The sequence below is a fragment of the Schistocerca serialis genome, chromosome 5 (assembly GCF_023864345.2).
Source record: "Schistocerca serialis cubense isolate TAMUIC-IGC-003099 chromosome 5, iqSchSeri2.2, whole genome shotgun sequence".
In the NCBI taxonomy this organism is placed as follows: Eukaryota; Metazoa; Arthropoda; class Insecta; order Orthoptera; family Acrididae; genus Schistocerca; species Schistocerca serialis.
The window spans coordinates 142627962-142654173 of NC_064642.1; the positions used below are offsets into that span (position 1 = coordinate 142627962).

Consider the following 26212-nt stretch of genomic DNA (forward strand, 5'->3'; position numbering starts at 1 on the left):
AGATATTCAGTGGACAAAAATGGATGGCACCATATGTTGAAGATTTTAGGTTTTGTTCAAGTGGATCTAATAACTTATTTCACTTTCTGTTAACAAAGCTGCTCAAAAAGTAATAGACAAAATAATTGAAAACTGTGGGAAGCTGTGGGTATTTTTCAAAAAATGATATTGCCATAGCTATTGCTGCATCCAGTGGTGAAAATGAACTTTTATCATTTGACTGTGAAGTTTGTCAACCCCACCCCTACTCTATCCCCCTCCCCTCCCCCAAAGAAAAAAAAAATCAAAATAAACACTATAGGGACCAGTTTTTGAAGGATCGTGATATGGAAGATCATTGATAGCAGCCTTTGCGAGGGGTGCATGAATGGTAAAAATCATCAGCTAGTGTTTAGTGGAAGAGAGCAGAAACCCACTGCAGCCGGAGAATTAGTTTATGCAGATGATTGTGGACCAATGGATGAAAATGATTTGCAGGGTCATTGATAATTTGCTGTTTTTAAGGACAATTTTTTTCTAGTTACAGGATAACGTATCTTCTATAACAGAAAGACGACATTTAAAAAAAAAGTGACATTATTTGTTACAATGATACAAACTAAAGATGAAGTTACAGCAAAAGAACATAAAGCAAGTAGCAAAGAGTGCCATAATAAAGATGCACATAGATATGTTGACACTTTTGGACTGAACATTCCATTATTGTGCCATAAACAATTCCAGAGAATGGAGTTGCTGAGTGGAAAAATAGAATCATATGTCAGATGGCATGTTTTTGGTTCTGCCCACTCTGCTGAAAACTTACCAAAAGCATTGTGGAATGAGGAAATTCTGGCTGCAACATACACTCTGAATTGAATTGGTCCCATGAATATGAAAGGTAAAACTTGAATTGGGATATTTTTGCAAAAGGAAGTTTGTTTTGATAATTTGGTGACATCTGGAACAGAAAGCTGTGCATGGATACTCACATAAAGACCATAGTAGTTTGTTCTAAATCTTCAAAATGATATGTGGTTGGTTATAATAGCTGTGGCAATCATTTGTATTGTTCTGTAAAAGGCATGTCTGTGTATGCAGAGATGTACAATTCAACAAATACAGAAACCACTTACTCAAGGGACTAAAATGGTTGTGGATACATCAGATGTAGTCAAAAAGGAAGATATTGCAGAAACTGAATGTGAAAATGCTGATTTTGAAAAGGATGTTTAATGAGATTGAATGAACTAAGATATAGTGAAGAGTAACAGAAAGGTTAGCAATCATTTGCATGAATTTGAGGGCAAGTTGAGAGCAACTTGGAAGTAAGACACAAAGACAAAAGAAGCTACAATTTAGGTGAGAGGCGATATTTGAAGAAAATGTCATGTTTCAGTGAAGATTCACCCCACTGACCAAGAACAAAGATTTTTTCGTGAGATGCCAAGGCATTATATAGAATCAGTGCAGTCAGAAAAGTTTAAAGAATGAAAGAAAGTAATATGAGAAGAAATGAATTCTGTGGTAAAAACTAAAACATGGAAACTAGCTTACTAAACTAAAACAAATAATTTAAAATTGATGTGTTTTTGCTATAGTTTTAAATGTAAATAATGAAAAGGTTTGGTATATACCAAAAAATAAAATTATATTTACACATTTAGCCCTGCAGCAAGATCTGAGATAACAGGTGCCCTGTTTAGTGTGTGTTGCAAATCAACATGATTGGTATACAGGCAGTTTGATTAAGGACTGCATTTTGAATGGTATTTTGAAGGAGTAAATTCACATGTGTCAACCAGAAGACTATGAAGGTGGTACAGGACATGTATGTCAACTGCTGAAGAGTTTGTATGGTTTAAACCAAGCCTCAAAATGCTGGTTGGATTGTCTTGGTAGATTTTTTAGGATATGTAATTCATGGGAGAGCTTTTCAGATCCAGTTATGTTCTAATGTAAAAATCCGTTACTGCTCCTTTATGTTGATGATGAATTGGATATGGGCTCTGTTGATGCAACAACTAAATTTATTGAACAGTAGTGTAACAAATTTTCAGAACACTTTAGAAAATGTTGATTACCTCCTGGGCTTACAACTGAATACATTTGATAGCTGTGTTGAAATCAATCAGTGTGCATATGTGAAGAGAATTTTAGAGAAATAATGGTATGATAATGCCATGCCATGCCAGAACCATTATCTTTGGCAACTGAACCAGAATGGCACTGAGTTTGAGAAGACTGGAGACTGCAGTATTGAAGCTTATAATGATGATGATCATGGTGGGGACAAAGACACAAGACAGTCAACAAGTGGCACTGTACTCAAGTTACTTGGAATTGGTCCAGTTGTACGGAAAAGTAAATGACAACTCTTTCATCAGTGGAGGCACAATATGTGGCTGCAAGTGAAACATTAAAATTACGTTTGTGGTTTCAAAGTTAGGAATGATGAGGGAAGTTGTTGTTGTTGTTGTTGTTGTTGTTGTTGTGTCTGCTTCATGATATACACTGAGATGACAAAAGTCATGGGACAGCGATATGCACATATGCATTTGGCTGTGTCATTGTGTACACAAGATATAAAAGGACAATGCAATGGCGGAGCTATCGTTTGTACTCAGGTTATTCATGTGAAAAAGTTTCCAGTGGCCGCCCAGTGATAATTAACAGACTTTGAATGCAAAATTATAGATGGAGCTAGATGCATGGAACATTCAATTTCAGAAATCATTCGGGAATTCAATATTCTGTGATCAACAGTGTCGAGAGTGTGCTGCGAAGACCACATTTCAGGCAACAATGCAGCGGCCAGTGGCCTTCGCTTAATGACCGAGAGCAGTGGCTTTTGTGTAGAGTTGTCAGTGCTAACAGACAAGCAAACTGTGTGAAATAACCACAGAAATCAGTGTTGGACGAATGACAAACACATCCATTTGGAAAGTGCCACAAAATTTGGCATTAATTTGCTATGGCAGCAGACGACTGATGCAAAAACCTTTGCTAACAGCATGACATTGCCTACAGCACCTCTACTGGGCTCGTAACCATATCAGTTAGATCCTGATGACTAGAAAACCGTGACCTGGTCAGATGAGTCCCGATTTCGGCTGGTAAGCACTGATGGTAGGGTTCAAGCATGGTGCAGATCCCACAAAGCCAAGGACCTAATTGTGAACAAGGCAAGCTGCATGCTGGTTGTGACCCCATAATAGTGTGGGCTGTGTTTACATAGAGTGAACTGGGTCCTATGTATGTTTGCCTCCTTAAGACCATTTGCATCCATTCATGGATGTCATGTTCCCAAACACCGATGTAATTTTTGTGGGTGACAATGTGCCATGTCACTGCACCACAGTTGTTCGTGATTGGTTTGAAGAACAATCTGGACAATTCGAGCAAATGGTTTGGTCACCCAGATCATCTGACATGAATCCTGTCAAACATTTATGGGGCGTAATCAAAAGCTCAGTTCATGCACAAAATTCTGCACCGGCAATACTTTCACAGTTGTGAAACTGTGGCAGCATGGCTCAATGCTTTTGCAAGAGGTTCCCAATGACTTGTCGAGTCGGTGTCACATCTAGTTGTTGAACTACGACACACAGGAGGTGGTCCAGCACAATATTAAGAGGTATCCCATGACTTTTGTCATCTCCATGTATACAAAACATTGGGGGAGGGTATGAAAATGTGTTTTCATTCTTATTGTGTACACTTGTAAGACAAAAAAAAAAAAAGACGCACCCTGAGGAATTATCTGAATGGAACAGAAGTTGGTAAATGTGATGTACATGTAAAAGCAAACAAATTACTGCAATATTAGAAAAAGTGGACGATTATTCAAGAGAAAGAGCTTCAGAAGTTGAGCAAGTCAGTAACACATTCGTCCATGTCTAGCCCTTATGCAGAATTCTTGACTGTCCTCCTGAGGGATACCATGCCAAATTCTGTCCAATTGGCACATTAGATTGTCAAAATCCAAAGCTGCTTGGAGGGCTGTGCCCATAATGCTCCAGATATTCTCAGTTGGTGAGAGATCTGGCAGTCTTGCCAGCCAAAATAGGGTTTGGCAAGCACAAAGACAAGCAGTAGAAACTCTTGCAGTGTGCGATGGGCATTATCTTGCTGAAATGTAAAGCCAGGATGGCTTGCCATGAAGGGCAACAAACCAGGGTGTCGAGTATCGTGGACATACTGCTGTGCTATAAGGTGCCGCAAATGACAACCGAGGGGGTCCTGCTATGAAAAGAAGTGGCATCCCAGACCATCACTCCTGGTTTCCAGGCTGTTGGTATCCCACCACTGTCCACTGTGTGTCCATCTTCGGCGTGGAATCTGATTGACTGGAGTAGAATTGTCTTCAGTGGTGAGTCCCAGTTTGAATTGTGACCCAATGATCACCAAAGACGTCTCTGGAGACACCCTGACAGCGGTGGGATACCAACCTGACTGTTGCCTCCCGTATGGCCCGGCAACAAGGAGTGATGGTCTGGGGTGCTATTTCCTTTAGCAGCAGGATCCCTCTGTTTGTCATCTATGACACCCTTACAACACAGCGGTATTTAGACCATGCTCTCCACCTTGTTTTTTTGCATTCATGGCAAGCTCCATTTCGCTTAAATGTCAGCAAGAAAGGTCTGCCTGCACATGGCTAGAGTTTCTACAGCTTGTCTTCATCCTTGCCAAACCCTACTTAGCCAGCAAGGTCACAGGAACTCTCCCCAGTTGGCGGCTTTTGGAGCAGTATGGATAGGGCCCTTCAACCAGCCCAGGATTTTGATGATCTAACTTGGCAACTGGATAGAATTTGACACGATATCCCTCAGGAGAATAGACAACAACCCTTTCAGTCCCTGTGGGCACAGTCATATTAGCATGTTTTCAATGCTGCATCAGTTTTTTTTACGTTTGGGAGGGAGGTACAGGGTGTCCCATATAAAACTAGTACACCTCGCATACGGTTAACCATCACTAGTCCAACTGCTTGTGAAGTGTCAACACTGTCTTGAAATGCCCGTGGCCACATCTCTTATAAACAGGTAATAACATTTGTTTTAGTGTTACTATTATTTATCCTTTTTTAATTACACTACTGGCCATTAAAATTGCTACACGACGAAGATGACATGCTACAGACGCGAAATTTAGCCGACAGGAAGAAGATGCTGCGATATGCAAATTATTATCTTTTCAGAGCATTCACACAAGGTTGGCACTGGTGGCGACACCTACACCATGCTGACATGAGGAATGTTTCCAACCGATTTCTCATAACAAACAGCAGTTGACTGGCATTGCCTGGCGAAACATTTTTGTGATGTCTCGTGTAAGGAGGAGAAATGCGTACCATCACGTTTCCGACGTTGCTAAAGGTCAGACTGTAGCCTATCGCGATTGCGGTTTATCGTATCGCAACATTGCTGCTCACATTGGTCGAGATCCAATGACTGTTAGCAGAATATGGAATCGGTGGGTTCAGGAGGATAATACGGAACACCGTGCTGGATCCCAACGGCCTTGTATCACTAGCAGTCGAGATGGCAGGCATCTTATCCGCATGGCTGTAATGGATCGTGTAGCCACGTCTCGATCCCTGAGTCAACAGATGGGGACTTTTAAAAGACAACAACCATCTGCATGAACAGTTCGACGACGTTTGCAGTAGCACGGACTATCAGCTCGGAGACCATGGCTGCGGTTACCTTCGACGCGCCTGCAATGGTGTACTCAACGACAAACCTGGCTGCACGAAACGCAAAACGTCATTTTTTCGGATGAATCCAGGTTCTGTTTACAGCATCATGGTGGTCGCATCCGTGTTTGGCGACGTCACAGTGAATGCACATTGGAAGCACGTATTCGTCATCGCCATACTGGCGTATCACCCGGCGTGATGGTATGGGGTGCCATTGGTTACATTTCTCGGTCACCTCTTGTTCGCATTGATGGCACTTTGAACAGTGGACATTACATTTCAGATGTGTTACGACCCGTGGCTCTACCCTTCATTCTTCGATCCCTGCGAAACCTTACATTTGAGCAAAATAATGCACGACTGCATGTTGCAGGTCCTGTACGGGCCTTTCTGGATACAGAAAATGTTCGTCTGCTGCCTTGGCCAGCACATTCTCCAGATCTCTCGCCAATTGAAAACGTCTGGTCAATGGCAGCTGTACCTGTACATGCCACCCAAGCTCTGTTTACCTCAATGCCCAGGTGTATCAAGGCCGTTATTACGGCCAGAGGTGGTTGTTCTGGGTACTGATTTCTAAGGATCTATGCACCCAAATTGCGTGAAAATGTAATCACATGTCACTTCTAGTATAATATATTTGTCCAATGAATACCTGTTTATCATCTGCATTTCTTCTTGGTGTAGCAATTTTAATGGCCAGTAGTGTAGTACATTGTTATTTGAATCTCGGATGTGAGACATACCCTCTAGATAAGTACCCCTCTTTTGTAACAGATCGTAAGTTGGTTGTCATTAGTTATTCAATTCCTTCTCCATTTTCATCTCACTAGTTTCCACCAACTACGTCTCTCTTCTAGCTCTTAGTGAGCACCATAAATTCTTATGTCTTCACACACTCTTCACAGTTCCACACATCTTCATCGCAGATTGGTAGACTACTTACCACATGAGAATGAACTATGAGCAACTGGTTTGAACTATGAGCAACTGGTTGCTTGTCCCAATTGTTCAACTTGGTGGTGTGCCATCACAAATTTATTTTAATCAAAATATAACAGTTTTCTTCCTCAATCCCCAAGAAAGTGAGAGTTGGCTACTTTGCTTTTTCTCATAATAATCATATAATTGATTCATTGTGATCTCTCACATTTGCTGTTACGTTTTATTTCTTGTGAGTCCATATTTGTCTGTTTTACTTACCAGTCTTTAAGTTTTTTACAACCGACTTTTGGGCTGTGCATGTTACCAGGCTGAATTTTTCAATCTACTGTGATATGTAAGCTGTTGTGATATTTTCTTTCAAACACTTGCCTTTATGGACAATGCACATATAAAATATCCATGCATAACTAAGAGACCATTGTTTACAGAAGGCATATATTAGAGATTGAACCCTACTCTACCTTACACATTTAAAATCTGTCTGGGAATTCACCATGAATTTTTATGAACAATAGTTTATTAATAACTGTTATTATTATTTTCTGTTGCAAACTTTCATTCAGTAACCTTCTGAAAAATTGTTAATGATACTGAAAACATTTACAAGATTTAAATTGTTGAGTACCTCTAAGCTACTTTAAAACGGTGAAATGAAAGGTGTGCTGCACTAAGAGGTGTATGGCACATAAGGTATATAGTAGTTGTCAAAGTGGTATTCAACATGTGTTCTGAAAATAAATTTATCTCACTAGAAGCTTGTTGCACTGTTTGCATTTTTGAGCTTTTGTTGTTTCTGGATATATTGCTACTAATGAAAATCGCACTGCAGGCAAATGAGTAAAAGGCTCTTAAAAGCCACAGTCCTTGTACATTCCTCTTTTTTATGATAGAAGCACAATTGTCCAAGACCATTACTTTTCATAAATATTAGAGGTGGTTCATTATGAGAGAATTAGGCTTGTCAAGGTAGTCTGAGTCTTGTGTGTCTGTTCTGTGCTGTGTCAGTGAGCTGCCTCTCAACTTCAAGTGACTGCTGCTCATGATGCAACAAACAAATCAAATGTGTTCCAGTCCTTGTTTATTTGCATATGGTACCTCACCAGTAGAGCAATATTTTAGTAATAGTTCATCGTTAATATGATTGTTAATGATTTACACCTTTCAGAAGAGGTTGTGACAAGTACAGTAGTCGTGTTCACACCTTGGGTGAAGGAGGTGTCATCTTAACAGTACCAGAATTATTTTAAATTGACAAAATATTTAAAAAGGAAGAATAACAGTAAATACCAATGATTTAGATTATAGGATAAGTATCATAATCCACCAAGGCAAGTTTAAATAGATGGCTTTGTTAGCTGCTGAGGTATCATCCGTGATTATGTCTTAAAGGTTTGTGTCACAGATGAATTTGAATATAATGTGTGCTGTATGTGATGCTAAAGGCTGTGAAACAGATGAGGCACTGAGTTTAGCATTTTAAGTGCAACTTCAACATTTTCTTGACAGGCTTCAATTTCATTGTTCTGTTGACACTTTATAGCACAGCATACTTAAGTTATTCATTTGTTAAATTATGTCGGTAGAGATTCAATTTCAGTGACGAGTCAAAAATTTAATTGTTTGAGAAGTTGATGCTTTTCAACATACAAGTAATTGTTATGTAAGGAACGTTACAAAACACTGAGTAAGCATTTGCAAACTTTAGTAAGTCAGTTTGGCAAGTTTATTATGGAAACATCATTTGCCATTATTTGAAGTTATCTGCTTGGTGTTGCTATTTTTTTTCCCACTGACTCTGAAAGACATTCATTATTTAACTTTCTTCATATTCACAGAATAATGGTTGTACTGTGGCGACTGTGTTTGCTCTGAGCATTTAAATTTAGTTGTGGCAGTTATCAGTAAATGAGAGCACTTCATTATGATTTATAAACTGATTATAAATTCAGGCACTACATATCTTGACATAATAAAACTCGTCCTCTCTCCCCTGTCATATAACCATTACTTTAATGGGTACATTTTTGCTGGCATGCATAAGTTTTGAGAAAAATTTAATATTCTAGTACTTGTTTAGTTCTTTAGAAGTTGCTATTGATGAAACACTGCAACAAAGTAGACTAATTGTTTTTTCTTATTCCTTGCTCCTTATTTTGTTACTAAAATTTCAGTGATTAATGATTAAATACCGGTACTGATGTACTTGTTGTCAGAAAGCATGGGAAGAAAACCTATTTTGTAGAGATTATTCTAATAACTTTGAACTTCAATAATTTCCTTATATGATGATTTCCAGAAAGATCCCTGTGGCCCAAATAAGACATTTTTACAAACTTGTCTGACTCAAATAAAAAATTTTTTTTTTTTACTTTTCCTGTTTGTAATGCAATGAACTAAAGAGACAAAATGTATATATGGTATACTATGTAACCTTTAACTAAGGGTCACATTGGGCAAGCTGATGGCTTCCAATTTCTGCCTTTCAAGGTGCAACCAAGTGAGAGATTTTGTACCCTGTTCTGATTTGATTAGTGAACTCCAGTTAAATTCTAAAAACTGTTTCAATCATCCTCTCACTAATATTAAAATTCAAGAGAGGGCAGGTATTAGGGCATGCTGGAGGCAATCTGAAAAAAAAACACTATGTTGCTATATGGAAAATACTGGCTTGTTTTCATAACAAGGTAGATTAGAAGGTTGTGGACAAGTGCCTAAAAATGATGGGCAACAATTTTTTGTTGAAAGAAATGATGAAAAGACAAGTCAGGAAAATGTTGCACATCTTTGGATGGGATACCATTTTCTGATGCATAGTCTTTTTGTTCCAAAGGGTCATTTTAGTTTTTGATGACAGCAACCAGAATATTGAGTGTTTATCTTCCAGTATATATAAAAATCTTCTCTTTATAGGGGAGATGTTCTTGGGCGGCAGTTTATGAATGTGCGGGTTTGTAGCTGTCCAAAACGTGATAAGGAGAAAGAAGAGAAGAAAATGAAGGAAGGGAAGAAAATAAAAGAAGAGAAAGTGCATGCTACAAAGAGGCCTTTTAAAATCACAGAATCAAATGAACCTCCAAAAAAAGTTGTAAAACCCGAGCCAGGAGAGGCTGCAATTGTTAAGGCAAGTACTTTTGTTGCTTTATTTTCTGATTGAATAAGTGGCATGGAAAATATGTTCATGTATAAGGGATGAGGTGAAATAAAGGGCAACATTGGAAAGTGCAGAAAATACAATGTGTCATTGGCAGGTAGGTGAAACCATTCAGTCAACCATATTCTACAAACATTAGCATTTGGTAACAGTGGAACAGTGTTCCTCTCAGTATAGTGTGTACACTTTCAGTATTGTATTAAAGTGACAATTTTTAGAGCAGGCATGCCATACTTTCTGTAACTTTGTTAGCATTTGTCCACAGTTTGTAGTAACTGAGTAGATTGTTTTCAACAGATGTAGGTAACCTCTCATACAGCTAGCATGAAATTTGTTCAGAGTTAAACGATCTCTTGAATGCAGGTATTGCTTTCCTGCCCATTCACCTATTCTCATAAAATGGGTCTTTTTCTTGTCGGATTATCTATAGTGTGAAATTTTCAGGGTAAGTTGCTTGGAGTAATTGGAGTTTAATAAAAAAGATCTGTCAGAATTTGGAGCAAGTTCCACTGGGAATGCTGCATATAACTTTGGAGTCTGGTTACAATATTGTGTACACCCGGCTAGACTTCATCGTGCTGTATGCTGTAGGTATTTTTAAAAATTAGTTACTTCATATCATATTTCAAACTTACTTTTTTTAAGACTGTGAACACAATTGTTCGAAAACCTTGCCATCTCACCTATCTTGTGCATTTTGTTAAGCTTCATGTCATTATTCCTACTAGATCTGGCCATGATCCTAATGGTTGGATATCAGACTGTAGGGTGAGAGACATACTGCAGCCATGATCACCCAGAGAAATTAAACTGTAAGCTAACTGTACTTGATGTAAATGTAAGTATTTACAGCAAAATTAATCTTGAAAGATATTGAGGTTCCTCTGTTGTAAAAGATGACTTCCTTTAATTGGATTTATTCATCTTCAAACAATGGAAAACCTGTCTCAACTGTATCACACTCATTCCTTTGATAGTACTGACAAGTGTTAAATTCCACGCACTCCAAGAAAGCCATGGATAATTCAACATTCCTGTTCCAACAAAATAGTTCCCTCAATGTGCTATTTCACACTTTATAATTCAACCTCACATGTTGGTCATGCACTACAAAATAAAGGATTTTTTGATGATGTCTGTTGTGATAAATTCAATTGGGTTGCAGGATCACTTCACATATTCAATGTGTCCACACCCACATTTAAACTCATTAATCCAAAACGTAATGGGCTGCAGTGTTAGTCCAGAGCCCACGAGAACTGCATCCAACTCAGTTTTGATCTCTCCAGAGTGGTCCCTACCTTTAAATCTAAATGCTGGATGACAACACAAAACTCCCGTACAACCCCAGTATGCAGGGTGATCATAAACAGTCTGAAGAGCTTGTAAGAGTGTTGCAGGGTAGGTTATGTTGAGAAAGAAATGTTAAGAAAAAATTTGATACATTGCACTGTGTCTAAGTTAATTAGCATTGAAGTTAGCCAATTAGGCCATTGCATACACAAATTCCAGCGACCCACCAGATACAATAAGTGTCAGCTGTTCTCATTGCGTAGAGGATAGTGCATGAGACTGCTCAGCCCTTGGCACAAGCTTTTCAGACCGTGTTTGACCACAGCATATGTCCAGTGCCCTTTCATCCGAGCAACTATATCACTGATGTTCACATCTTATTGAACTGTCACTACTTTGTTTCTGCTCACTGTAAACCATGTAAAACCAGAATTTATGCAGATTTTGTGATAACTTTAGGTTTTGTTTCCAGTTTTCCTCTTGTAATCGATTGAGGGCCGAATCTCAAACTCTTTAATTTGATTTGTAGTCTAACACACCCAGTCAGTCATTGGCCTACACACTACAGATAATTCAGTAATGTAATCAGAAATGACCATGTTTTATTTTAATTGATTTGTGCCACTTACTTCCAGTTTGAGATATTTTAAGGAAATACATAAGGCTCTTTCTGATTGAAACTGTCCGTGACCAGTTTGAATCATCACATTTGCAATTTATTGCCAATTCTAATGATTTGGGCTAGCAGAATGGTTGCTCAAATATGACTTTCCCTCTGCAGATGTGCACAGCATTTGGAAACTGTTCCTCGAGCAGAGCTATAAAACTGTACAATAGCAACTTAAATATATTTGAGAGAAGTTTTGAACTATTTGGAACTTGAATTCCTTGATTATAATGTACTACAATTAGAAAAAATTGTGTTATTAACTAGTATGAGTGTTGTTATACTGTATGGGTCATAATAACATCTTATCATTTCCAGTTTACAATAAGCATCCTGCTAACGCATGGGTCAAAAGGTGACAAAATTTTTCAGAAGTATCGTAATAAAAATTGACTGGTATATCAAAGGATACAGTCTTTAGAAGATCTGGTCATCGGATCTCAGTTGTAAGGGCAGCCTAACACTACATGTTATATTTGTTAACTTAACCAAATACGGTAAAGTTACCATATACTAGAATGAAAGATCATCTACATCAGTCTCGAATGTGCTAGCTGTATTTATTAAAGATGTTGGAGACTGGTAAGAGGGGATGGGATGTCTACCCACTTCTCAAGCTAGGGTTTCTACCCACTTTCCATGCCCATTTAATGTACACACAAACATTTTGCACATTGTTGCTAAGAGGCAGTACTATACGAGTGCATCGCCAACCCTTTAATTTTATTTATCTGATTATGAAATTAAAAAATAAAGGTTACTTTGTAATCATTCTGTAACGATTGCATTGACAATGGCCTAATCGATTTTGGTTAAGGATAATAAAAATTTTCTGTAGGAGTGTTGCCTGTTGTGATGAAGTATTATTTTAGTGAACTGAATGAGAGCCATATTGCATATTTTTTCCAGATTTAATCTTCACAGTTGCATGTGATTTTCTCTTCAAAAATTGTGTGTTCTGTCCATATCAGGTAATAGATGCTGCTGGGGACTGTGGAGAGACAACACTGATTCTGAGGACCAGACATCAAGGCATTGAAATGAAGAACTTATTTAGTTACAGTTTTGATCTGATTTCTTTTGAATACTTGTTATTTTGCTTTTCTTCCTGTGTGAAATTTTATTGTTTATTCTTAATACACAGGATGTTCAAAAAAATGTGTCGAATACTTTGAGAGAAGAAAAAGAAGTCCAGTTAACATGGGTCCAGAAACACATACTTTCTGAGATAAACATGTGTTTGTAGGAAGGGCTGCACCACGCTCGGTTGTGGATATTAGCACAGTCATTGCATTGGAACTACATTAAATGTGTCAGCAGGGTATTATGATGTCTTACTCACGGTAATCTACATACCATTAGGTTATCTGCAGTCAGTTGTGTGGTTTGAGTCGTATTGTAGGCTACGTTAGTTTTCGTTGTGTGTGTGCCTTATTGCACAGTACTGTCAACCCTGTATATGTACGTGGTGTTTTAGCTTCTTCCAAACACAAATTCACTTACGTGTTACTCTTATTGTGCTGTTTGTATATGTAAATGGTGTAGTAAATGTACATTTTCTCTCTTCTACCATTTTTTAGCAGTGGAAGCCTACTACTCAACAAGTGAAATGGCAGATATGTTATTCTGCTGCGTGTTAGCAAACGGACATAGCCTCTGAGCCTGTGCCCTCTACACTGAAAAATATCCATGGTGCAGAGCACCCTCTGATAAGCTATTTGGCAGACTTTTCCAGTGTCAGGGGCACAGGTACCGTTGCACCTCGGGGACTGACAGTGGAAGGCCCCGCACAGTTGGCACACATGAGATGGAGGTGCAGGTGCTACATTTGTTGGAAGAAGCCCCTGGTACCACTGTGCGACAATTAGCAGCAGCAGAACACACATCTCACTCTCTTATGTTGGGGATACTTCACGAATGATTGCTGTTCTCATATCATTCACAGGACATTCAGGCCCTGAGGCCACAGGATCATCATTGCAGATGGCGGTTCTGTAAATGGCTGTTGTAGAAGTGTGCTGCAGATCCTTTGTTCACATCCAAGATCTTATTTACTGATGAGGCAGGGTTCATAAGAGAAGGTGGTGTGAATTTCCATAACCAGCATGTGTGGGCAGATGTAAATCCCCAAGCAATTCAGGAAAGGGTCATCAACACCAGTTCTCAAACACCATGTGGGCAGGCATACTTGGGGATAGATTAATAGGGCCGTACATGTTACCACAAAGGTTAACTGGGGTGCATTATCTGAACTTTCTCATTAATATATTGCCTACCTTGGTGGAGGCTGTGCCATTGCAACTACGAACACAAATGTGGTTCACATGTGATGGTGCACAAGCACACTTTCATCACAGTGTGCGCAAACATCGGACACAGACATTTCAGGGCCACTTGATTGGTCTGGGGAGGGAGGTGGGGCCACGCCTTGGCCTGCTTGTTCCCCAGACCTTAATCCCTGAGACTTTTGGTTATGGGGACACTTGAAGGAATTGGTCTGAGCCAGGCCAATCAACAGTGTGCAGACACTAAAGGGTCACATCTTCAATGTGGACAGCAGGTGCAACTAGAACCGGATATACTTCAAAGGGTACATCATTCCTTATGCCAGAAGGCAGACGGGTGCATTGTCAATGAATTGGCGCCATGTTGAACACTTCCTGTAAATACGTGTTTATTGCAGAAAGTATGCATTTCTGGACTCTTGTTTATTGGACTTATTTTTCTTGTTCCAATGAGTAATACCACCTCTCAAAGTACTCGACACTTCTGTCTCTCTCTCTCTCTCTCTCTCTCTCTCTCTCTCTCTCTCTCTCTCTCTCTCTCTCTCTCCCCCCCCCCCTACCCCTCCCCCTCTCCCTCCCTCCCTCCCTTTATTTTTTTTAAAGACAGCTTGTATTATCTTCTTACAGATACCCGTTAAAGTATGCCACATAAAGGAGTTGGCCAAGTTTGCTTCTGATTTAATATATAGAGATGTCGGCAAGCAGGAGAGGCAGCTGAGTGACCAAGACAAATCACTTCTTGCTATATACAACAGTATAATAGAGGTAGGCAGTATGTTGTATCTAGTTATATAAGTATTTGTGTAAGCCATGACTAGAAAAAGTGCCTTCAATTGAAACTTATCTTTTAAAATTAGTGGTTATGTTAATGGTTTAAACCATAAGTGCAAGGTCTTACACAGCCACATATTCTAAATGCTCACACGGCAAAATATGTCCTTTCACTTGAACTCCATGATATATTTAGTTCATACCATTTTCCATTTAATTAGACTAATTTGATGATGTCCTTTCTGGTACAAATTTCTGAATATTTTTTATGGTGTGTACTATTAATTTGTGTTTTCAGTGGACTAATTACTTTTTATGTATATGTGTGTGTTTACAGACCCCCGAAGAAGAATTATTGCGAAGATTTCATTAACATGTGTTCTATTCATGTTCAAAATACTGTGTATGTTCAGCACACTGTTGACAGTTTAGTGTTTGTTGGTTGAATCCATGACAGATTTCTGGAATATTTTCATAATTTTCTAATAAAACAAATATTTTCGTATTTTGATTATAAATAAAGGAACAGATGGCCTTCTTTCTTTTGAACTTTGTACCTCTCACGCTTCCTGTATTTTGTACTTGCATGCTGTGTTGACAGATTTTAGAAATGAACAGGGATGATAACTGAAGTTTTGAGTAACATCAGAACTGATAGACGGCATGTGAATGAAAGAACAGACACAACGCAGAATCTGCAGCTGCGAAACATTATATATGAACTGAAGGGGATCATTGCTATCAACTGCAGCAGGACATTATGCAGAATCACCAGCAACGAGGGAAAATGTGCACTGGACCATGATTTGAACCCAGGATCTCCTGCATACCAAGCAGGTACATTAACCACTGCACCATCCAGGACACAGTGTCATCGTAATTGCATGAACTATCTCAGCATGCCTCATGGCCGATGCGCAGTCCCATTGAGTGCCACCTGTCCGCAGTCCCTGTTCATTGACACCATGTTCGCTACTCAGATTCCTACAGGGGTCGGACGTATTTGGGCATCCACACTGCAGAACGTGGATCCATTGCCCAGCTAGGCATATCAATTATATGAATGCATGGAGACGTTTCTTTCGAACTTGGCGTTACCATGTTATTGTACATAGAGCAAAGTTCAGAATACGATCTTAAAAGATGTCACTGTAATGTGTATCCTTTCATAAAATGACAGAATATGGCTACTTTTTACTTGTAATTGGAAGTGATTTGAAAATGGCATGAAATACAGACGTTACAAATGTGCTTGACGATGACAGTTAGTCAAAGTTAGCTAATTGAGTGATTGAGTAAACATCGCATTGCAGCATACTATAGACCATGTGTACATTTCTTATCCGTTAGGAATCGCATGACCACTGAGACCAGAGACAGAAAAGAATTTTCTCAGGAAATGAAGGTGACAACATAAACCGGCATAATACAAGAAAGGTATCGCCTCCATTTGGAGAATATCAAAAAGCAGAGCAACTCTTACAAGGCTACCATGTGTCATGGTGGCTCTGGAATTTGATGCAAATTAATTGAAGTTTCCTTCTTGTCTTGTTGTAGCCATCACTTTCCTCTTCGCAGAAAACATCTGGTGCTCTTTGCTGGTGCTAAAACTATAAGATCACAACATTTCATTTAGACCAAGATCAGTTGTATTTGTAATTAATAAATAATATACAACCACCCTTTTCATTTTAACAATGTTAAGTCCTTCTTCACAATAATAATAATAATAATAATAATAATATGTCTACAGCTAGAATATCTGTCTACAGCAACAACCAGAATGCCAGACAGTGATGTATTCATCTGTAAGAATCTTCATTTGGTTCCAAAAAAATGTTAAACAAGAAATTTTTTAACACCATTGAAAATTATTAACATCACAGCTGAGGGCTGGTCCACTCATATCTTTGCTTAGAATCTGTGTAATTGAAAAGGTTCTCCACCTTGGGGCATTACACTGGCCCCAGGACCAGTAAGACAACCTTTCTTTTTTTTGTGGAAGCGTGCTTATGTGTCACTGCTAGGAAGTGTTTGTTAAGCTGAAGGGAATGGTATGATAGATGATTTAATTTCCAGTCCCAGAAATTGTTCCTCTTCAAAACTGCTGCGGCGAGCTGGAAAAGGATTGAATGGTAAATCCAACACCAGCAGGGCATCAACCAGAAATTCACAAGCACATTATCATGCTATGGTGGTGGACTCGGCAACAGCTTATGGCATTGGCAGTGATTGTGATGTTAGTTGGTGTAAATAGATGACATGAAATCTTCTATCACGCAGTTGTTGTTAGCAACAAGTCAATCAGATTGTGAAACATAATCCACGTGTGTATGAATATTTTACCAATTAATTAACTTACAGTACTTTCCTGTACCAAAAAGGGTTTGGTGGTTCATGTGGTAATCAAGTCTTATATTTCTATGCTCTGTCCTACTGATATAGCTTACACCTACGTAGTAAGGGCATAAACACACAACTTTCTATTACATAACATATTTACAGTTCATTGTTTGTATAGACAAGTACATGTAAATTGAAATTGCATATTTCATTCTGGATTTTTCTTTGGGAGGGGGGTAGTTTTAGGCACAGTCCTCCCTGCACTGGGTGCTTCAGTGTCATGTGCAAATAGTAAATACTTGCTCACTTTCTATACTTCCTTAGACCTCGTTTATCACCTGCTGCACGAATTCTTAACTTATTTCCACATTGGTGAGTACTAAATAACTCTCTCTCTCTCTCTCTCTCTCTCTCTCTCTCTCTCTCTCTCCCTCTCCCTCTCCCTCTCCCTCTCCCTCTCCCTCTCCCTCTCCCTCTCCCTCTCCCTCTCCCTCCCTCCCTCCCTCCCTCCCTTCACAAGCCAGTGCCTGTTTACTGTATGTATGACTATAGTCTGTTCGACTTTAAGGTCCCCTTACACAGGCTGACCGACCCACCATTGAGGTCAATCCTGTCCCACTCACCTGTATGTGGGCGATGAACTTTCTGTTGGGTCCATGTTTCAGGTGCATCAGTCCATCCATTGAGCCGCCACCTGCTTATTCTGACCACTACCTGTCAGGCCACACTCTGTCAGTACAGGCAGGTAGTGTCTGCCAATCAGTTGCCTGTGTCCACACACACAATCGGATAGGTTGTAGCTATGGTTGGTTAGTGGATCACCTGACAGGTTGGGCTCTGAATGGGCACCTTTACTCTCGCGATAGCATCTCTAATAAACAAGTGTGGCCCCCTGAATTCTCTTTAAGTCATTGAACATGTCGTCTAGTTATAATACTTATTGACTAACACACAATATCTCATCTTAGTAGACTAAACAATTCATAAACATAACTGAACATAATAATGAAGTATCACTCTACATCATGGACACACATGTAGTCACACATTTGTCTGGGGTATCCAAGACATAACACTGTAATTAGTAAGCAAATGACTCCGAGATTAGTGTAATTCAGTATCCAAGAATTGCATGGATTCAATAATCATGATGCTACTTTACCACAGAATTCAGTATTGTATAGCCTCAATGTAACATGTGTGTATGTGTATAACATAACATATTGTTGTGTGCTCACATTCATCAAAGTCATTCCACTTAATCATAAAGTAATGTGTTTTCAGAATACTATATTTATCAGTTTTTTCTAAACATTGAACCACTCGATAAAATAAAGAATGAGAAGTAGAGAAAAACAAATCATTTGAAAATTTAAGTTTATATACACTCTTATGGTGTTGCTTTAATAACTAGTCATTAAACATATCTGAACATTCTAATTTCTATGTGACAATTCTGCTCCTTTGTACAGTTTCCATGATAGTATTTTATGTATCTCTTAAAAATTGCAGAGCAGTTCCATTGGCATAAGATGTCTTGAAAACTTTTTAAGATTTGATAACAATACAGTCATTTCACTTTTCCTGAGTTCAGGTTGTACAATAGGTATGCAACTGTGTTCAGACTTCTCTGCTTTTTTGTTCAGCACTGATGACTTGAGATGATTACATATCAGTACTTCATCTCCTACTTAAAAATGCCTCAGTTGCATGATGTACTTCTTAGGAAACTTCATCCATTAGTGAGCACAGGGGTTAGTTAATGTTTGCCTTAATTTTGTCCTGATACTTATAAAGTTGGCCCAGCAATGGTGGGCCACTTTTGTGCAGGATCAGGCAGCAGCAGAGGATCATCGAGAGGATGCACACTGGTGGCAGTCACTTTATTACAACTCGTGACTCCACACTCAAGTGCTTTGGTGTCCCAACCGTGCTCCTCACAGAACATAGAGAGACTGGAGCGGTATCAGCTGGCATCCAGCCAGCAAATCCTGGTGTATATGCACTAGAATACCGACAGTTGCAACTAATTACATGCGCCACACAGTGAGTGTGCCATGAGCAGCATAGGAGACCACTGTCCCAGCGACAACAGTTCCCTGTTCACTTTCCTAGAAAACATTTTCCCAAATCTATCGTCACACAATGCTCACATATCATACTAACAATCACAATTTGTTGACTGGTAGTCCCACTTATCTCTCTGTAAAACTAAGCTCTGCCCAAACAGGCCATGAAGGCCCAATGGTACCAGCCGGCCGCCATGTCATCCTCAGCCCGCAGGCGTCACTGGATGCGGATATGGAGGGGCATGTCGTCAGTACACCATTCTCCCAGCTGTATGTCAGTTTACAAGACCTGAGCCACTACTTCTCAATTGAGTAGTTCCTCATTTGCCTCAAAAGGGCTGAGTGCACTCCACTTGCCAACAGCACTCGGAAGACCTAATGGTCACCAATCTGAGTGTTAGCGTAGCCCGACAGTGCTTAACTTCGGTGATCTGACAGGAACCGGTGTTACCACTGTGGCAACACCATTGGCACTTAGCAATCTCGCTGTAATATTAATCTCAGACTGTTTTCCTCTCACGATGTTAGGTATTTTGGTACTCCTATTCACCCAAAGCAACTGTGTGGTGCCTTGTGGCACTATATCATACAAAGTAAACCATAGTAGTTTTATTTGCAATTCAACTGGCTTGTCCCTTAAAGTGTACAAACCTTGCAGCAACAATCCACTGACAACTGTTTTCCCCTTCCTGGAATCTTGTTCTCCATAAGTTCTCTGTGTCATCATATGTCAATTTCGGCAGAAAGCTTAAGCAGCAAATGTCAGCAGCTCGTTTTTTGAGGTTGTGAGTTAGTGCTTGTGTAGTACAGCTTATTCATATTCCATGTGATATCAGAGCTGTTACTTTCCTGTTACTCCTTTTGACATCCACAGAGTTAGCACTCCATGTATTGCATAAAGTCTCAGGGATTTGTACAATGCTAATAGCCTCCTCATTAAATGTTTTAATTCTCCCCCTTAAAAGATCATCCCACTAGTTGTCAAGTTTCATCATATTCTTCACATGAGTGAAAGGTTTAACTATGTTAACATCAGCAAGACATACTGCATGAACATGTAAAATACACACAGGCTCCTCTCTTTCCCTTCTTTCTGCTTCCTTTCTTTCCATCCTCTCCAAAATCTTCATATTCCTTATATCCCAAGCCCTGCTTTTAATCCACCAGCCATTGAGTCTTCTGCTCATCATTTCTGCAAACTCTGGCATATTGTGAAAAGCTATTTCCATCTTTTTAGCACAAAGTGCTTCCAGTCTCTTAGTCATCTTTGCATTGTCAACTTGCATCTTATCTACTTCGGGTGCTACAATTTTCAACACCTCCTCCATGGTAGCCCCTTTTGGAACTGAAAACCATGCTACCAGTTCTACTGACCACGATCAACCCCCCCCCCCCCCCCAATCTCTCTTTCTCTACATCACACACACACACACGACAAAAACACTTTTAGGCATACCACTATCAACCAACACTTTTCACTATCTTACATGCTTACATACTGAGCCATATTCCTTGCTCAGTAACAATGAATGTGGCAAACAATGCATTTCCTATCATTTTCATTCTCTGGCATTGTAAAACTTTATTAAATAAATAAAATTTAATGAAAATTACTGGGTAAATAAATAAACAAAATTTAATAAAAAAAACAAAATCAAGTTATGAAATGAACAATAAATAGTTACATTGTCATAATACTTTTTATTTAACGTAACTACTCTTCTTGAGTGACTGCTCATACCTATTACTTACGCACTGAGAACAATGAATACCTTTTGACAGTGCTCACCTTCCCCTCCTCAATCGCTAGAATTGGTTAGGATCTTACATAACTCCCAAGACAATAAGCCATACCCTTGCTCATGATGACACATATTGCAGAATTAACAACAGTATTTACACCTCCACAAAATGCTGTCTATAACTAACTGCCACTACTGAGCATACCAATGCAGTTACACACTTGGCAAAAGACCCATTGGTTCTCCATGATACCTGCAGTGAAGAAGAAGAAGAAGAAGAAGAAGAAGGAAGGAGGGGGGTGGGAGTGGAAAGACACTGCACTCACCCGACTATATGTGGATTTAACTGCAACCCTGCAGTAATTGAGTTGTCTTTCTCCTCCTGTCACCAACTGAAGCTGTTGACCAGTCGTGAAGGAACCCACTGCTCACACCAACTAAAGTCTGCCCGGGCTGGGCAGTCGCCTTCTGTGAATGATCGGGCGGTGGCGGTAGGTCCCAGTGAGGACGTATGCTCGTGGCAGCTCATTAAAATAATACCAATGAGTCAGTCACTATATTACTGATACTTGTGAAGCTACACTCAGATGCCACAGTATGGTGCCTGCGCCTGTCACAGTACTCGGAGAAGCTGGCGCGTACAGCTTGGTTTCATCTGGCATCCAGCTACCAGGTGCTGACGTGCAGATTGGAATGCTGATTGATGTGGCCAGATGGCTGTGCACACAACCCAGTTATGAATACCATGTTGTGTGAGTGCAGTCAGTGACACAGGAATGACCAGAATACTTGCAGAAGGTGCCACATACCAGTGGGAAGTCCTCCCTTTGTGCGTGGAGGCAGGAGATACCACAGTGCCCAGGCCAGCGTAAAAGAGAGAGTAGCTGTAGTCTTGACCCTCTGCCCCGTGGGCAGGAGTCAGGTTACTGCTTGGTAAGGCTGAAGTGACCCACCAATGAAGCAGCAAGTCCCAGAAGGCAGACTTGGGGTAATAGATGGTGTCACAGTGTTATCTGGCCAAGCTAATGGTCGCTGCTTGCTGTCTCAGTGCCATAGTGTCCACCATAGCTCCTTCGTTGTAGTCGGGCTCCGAATGAGTGCTAAAAATACACAGATATTTTTACAAGTTAGTGACTCATTTAAGCCAAGCAACTGCTTCTAATCACATTCCTCACAACATTTCTGCAACCCACCAGTGGGGAAACTGCTTGGCCGTTTCAGTAAGACCCCTGCCGTTACTGCTGTGCTGGCAGTTTGCAGTATTGGGCATGGTCTGTCTCACAATACAAAAACAACTTTGCTGCTTACTCAGCAGTCAACATCCTGGACCCACCAGCTGCCTGTGTCTTCTGCAGTGCTGCACTTCTGTGCCCCCACAGAATAGCCAAAAAACAGAGGTGGCAATACACTTTTCTTTTGTTTCACTTTGGAATAGGCCCCAACCACTCGTTTTGCATGGTTAACTAGCAATCCCTAATCACTTGAAATTTTTTTCCCAATGGATTCACATCATCTTCAGTAATGTTTAGATAATGTATCCATAGGTTCTGACGTTTTGAGCAGTGCATTTGCATAATCAATTGTATTATGTTATATTTTTATTACTGGCCAGATAATGAATTAGAGCTTTTGAATTGGAAATGTTTTATGACTTTTAACAGTGAAATCATAAATGGAAGTTGATGGAATGTTTTTGTGGCCAGATGCCGAACACACACCATTAAACATATCTGAAATAAATATTCTAGGAAATTTAATTGTAAATTTTCTTAGTTGTATTTTTTTTTTCTCAGTGGGAAACTTTACCTCTTCTTTTTGCAATGATGGCCATCTCGAACTTCCTGTACAAGTTGCTAATTGTTGACTATGCAATGAAACAAACTCATATTTGATGCAGTGAGGTGAACTGTTTGTCAGGTAAATAGACAAGCACTGTATTTTTCTAAAATCCAAATTATTAACAACAAAACTAATACAAGAGAAGGAGTTATAAAATGTTCGCATCCTCTCTTCATCAAGACACATCACAGTATCCGTTCTTTCCGCCTAATTAAAAAAAAAGTGCCAGTCACGTGCCCTATCTTACAGCGTCTCTGCTGCAGCACATCACTTCCTTTTTTATCTTACGTGTACCTCTTTGGAAATATCTAGCAAGTGTCATTATATCTGCCCCCTACTGTGGGCTGTCTGTTCATATACATAACATACAGTACCAAATTTCTTTTTCTTATTAATTTATATAATCTTATACATTTTACTCAGGGGGCAAAGTGCGGTCATCTGCTTTAATGGCCGAAGGGTCAGAAACCTTTATTTTGGCTGTTCAGTTATTGGCATATTTCTCTATTAGTCTTTAATATACTAATTTGACTAAAGTGTGTGTCAGCTACGTGGGAATTTTGTGTCACATCACGTAGTTCTTTTCACATTCAGTTAAATATTTATCTTCCTTTATTTATGAAAACTGTAGGTCTGTCCTTTGCGTCTTCTCTGTCCTTTGCGTCTTCTCTGTCCTTTGCGTCTTCTCTGTCCTTTGCGTCTTCTCTGTCCTTTGCGTCTTCTCTGTCCTTTGCGTCTTCTCTGTCCTTTGCGTCTTCTCTGTCCTTTGCGTCTTCTCTGTCCTTTGCGTCTTCTCTGTCCTTTGCGTCTTCTCTGTCCTTTGCGTCTTCTCTGTCCTTTGCGTCTTCTCTGGCCTTTGCGTCTTCTCTGGCCTTTGCGTCTTCTCTGGCCTTTGCGTCTTCTCTGGCCTTTGCGTCTTCTCTGTCCTTTGCGTCTTCTCTGGCCTTTGCGTCTTCTCTGGCCTTTGCGTCTTCTCTGGCCTTTGCGTCTTCTCTGCCCTTTGCGTCTTCTCTGCCCTTTGCGTCTTCTCTGCCCTTTGCGTCTTCTCTGCCCTTTGCGTCTTCTCTGCCCTTTGCGTCTTCTCTGCCCTTTGCGTCTTCTCTGCCCTTTGCGTCTTCTCTGCCCTTTGCGTCTTCTCTGCCCTTTGCGTCTTCTCTGCCCTTTGCGTCTTCTCTGCCCTTTGCGTCTTCTCTGCCCTTTGCGTCTTCTCTGGCCTTTGCGTCTTCTCTGGCCTTTGCGTCTTCTCTGGCCTTTGCGTCTTCTCTGGCCTTTGCGTCTTCTCTGGCCTTTGCGTCTTCTCTGGCCTTTGCGTCTTCTCTGGCCTTTGCGTCTTCTCTGGCCTTTGCGTCTTCTCTGGCCTTTGCGTCTTCTCTGGCCTTTGCGTCTTCTCTGCCCTTTGCGTCTTCTCTGCCCTTTGCGTCTTCTCTGCCCTTTGCGTCTTCTCTGCCCTTTGCGTCTTCTCTGCCCTTTGCGTCTTCTCTGCCCTTTGCGTCTTCTCTGCCCTTTGCGTCTTCTCTGCCCTTTGCGTCTTCTCTGCCCTTTGCGTCTTCTCTGCCCTTTGCGTCTTCTCTGCCCTTTGCGTCTTCTCTGCCCTTTGCGTCTTCTCTGCCCTTTGCGTCTTCTCTGCCCTTTGCGTCTTCTCTGCCCTTTGCGTCTTCTCTGCCCTTTGCGTCTTCTCTGCCCTTTGCGTCTTCTCTGCCCTTTGCGTCTTCTCTGCCCTTTGCGTCTTCTCTGCCCTTTGCGTCTTCTCTGCCCTTTGCGTCTTCTCTGCCCTTTGCGTCTTCTCTGCCCTTTGCGTCTTCTCTGCCCTTTGCGTCTTCTCTGCCCTTTGCGTCTTCTCTGCCCTTTGCGTCTTCTCTGCCCTTTGCGTCTTCTCTGCCCTTTGCGTCTTCTCTGCCCTTTGCGTCTTCTCTGCCCTTTGCGTCTTCTCTGCCCTTTGCGTCTTCTCTGCCCTTTGCGTCTTCTCTGCCCTTTGCGTCTTCTCTGCCCTTTGCGTCTTCTCTGCCCTTTGCGTCTTCTCTGCCCTTTGCGTCTTCTCTGCCCTTTGCGTCTTCTCTGCCCTTTGCGTCTTCTCTGCCCTTTGCGTCTTCTCTGCCCTTTGCGTCTTCTCTGCCCTTTGCGTCTTCTCTGCCCTTTGCGTCTTCTCTGCCCTTTGCGTCTTCTCTGCCCTTTGCGTCTTCTCTGCCCTTTGCGTCTTCTCTGCCCTTTGCGTCTTCTCTGCCCTTTGCGTCTTCTCTGCCCTTTGCGTCTTCTCTGCCCTTTGCGTCTTCTCTGCCCTTTGCGTCTTCTCTGCCCTTTGCGTCTTCTCTGCCCTTTGCGTCTTCTCTGCCCTTTGCGTCTTCTCTGCCCTTTGCGTCTTCTCTGCCCTTTGCGTCTTCTCTGCCCTTTGCGTCTTCTCTGCCCTTTGCGTCTTCTCTGCCCTTTGCGTCTTCTCTGCCCTTTGCGTCTTCTCTGCCCTTTGCGTCTTCTCTGCCCTTTGCGTCTTCTCTGCCCTTTGCGTCTTCTCTGCCCTTTGCGTCTTCTCTGCCCTTTGCGTCTTCTCTGCCCTTTGCGTCTTCTCTGCCCTTTGCGTCTTCTCTGCCCTTTGCGTCTTCTCTGCCCTTTGCGTCTTCTCTGCCCTTTGCGTCTTCTCTGCCCTTTGCGTCTTCTCTGCCCTTTGCGTCTTCTCTGCCCTTTGCGTCTTCTCTGCCCTTTGCGTCTTCTCTGCCCTTTGCGTCTTCTCTGCCCTTTGCGTCTTCTCTGCCCTTTGCGTCTTCTCTGCCCTTTGCGTCTTCTCTGCCCTTTGCGTCTTCTCTGCCCTTTGCGTCTTCTCTGCCCTTTGCGTCTTCTCTGCCCTTTGCGTCTTCTCTGCCCTTTGCGTCTTCTCTGCCCTTTGCGTCTTCTCTGCCCTTTGCGTCTTCTCTGCCCTTTGCGTCTTCTCTGCCCTTTGCGTCTACTCTGCCCTTTGCGTCTTCTCTGCCCTTTGCGTCTACTCTGCCCTTTGCGTCTACTCTGCCCTTTGCGTCTACTCTGCCCTTTGCGTCTACTCTGCCCTTTGCGTCTACTCTGCCCTTTGCGTCTACTCTGCCCTTTGCGTCTACTCTGCCCTTTGCGTCTACTCTGCCCTTTGCGTCTACTCTGCCCTTTGCGTCTACTCTGCCCTTTGCGTCTACTCTGCCCTTTGCGTCTACTCTGCCCTTTGCGTCTACTCTGCCCTTTGCGTCTACTCTGCCCTTTGCGTCTACTCTGCCCTTTGCGTCTACTCTGCCCTTTGCGTCTACTCTGCCCTTTGCGTCTACTCTGCCCTTTGCGTCTACTCTGCCCTTTGCGTCTACTCTGCCCTTTGCGTCTACTCTGCCCTTTGCGTCTACTCTGCCCTTTGCGTCTACTCTGCCCTTTGCGTCTACTCTGCCCTTTGCGTCTACTCTGCCCTTTGCGTCTACTCTGCCCT

General features: G+C 41.2%; 2 protein-coding genes across 8 annotated transcripts in view; one reads left to right on the forward strand and one right to left on the reverse strand.

The window, feature by feature from the left end:
- LOC126480890 (cellular tumor antigen p53-like) overlaps positions 1 to 15323 on the forward strand; it is a 146300-nt gene extending 130977 nt beyond the window's left edge. For all 7 annotated transcript variants that reach the window (XM_050104282.1, XM_050104280.1, XM_050104283.1 and 4 more), the window contains exons 7-9: positions 9533 to 9743; positions 14646 to 14783; positions 15127 to 15323. In XM_050104282.1, coding sequence (XP_049960239.1) covers positions 9533 to 9743; positions 14646 to 14783; positions 15127 to 15162 — 385 coding nt within the window. In that variant the 3' untranslated portion in view covers positions 15163 to 15323. The remainder of the gene's footprint in view (positions 1 to 9532; positions 9744 to 14645; positions 14784 to 15126) is intronic.
- An 8075-nt stretch (positions 15324 to 23398) lies between these two features.
- The window catches only part of LOC126481805 (triadin-like), a 15095-nt gene continuing 12281 nt past the window's right edge, over positions 23399 to 26212 (reverse strand). The window contains exon 2 of the mRNA XM_050105761.1: positions 23399 to 25701. Within this exon, the coding sequence (XP_049961718.1) occupies positions 23399 to 25701 (2303 nt within the window). The remainder of the gene's footprint in view (positions 25702 to 26212) is intronic.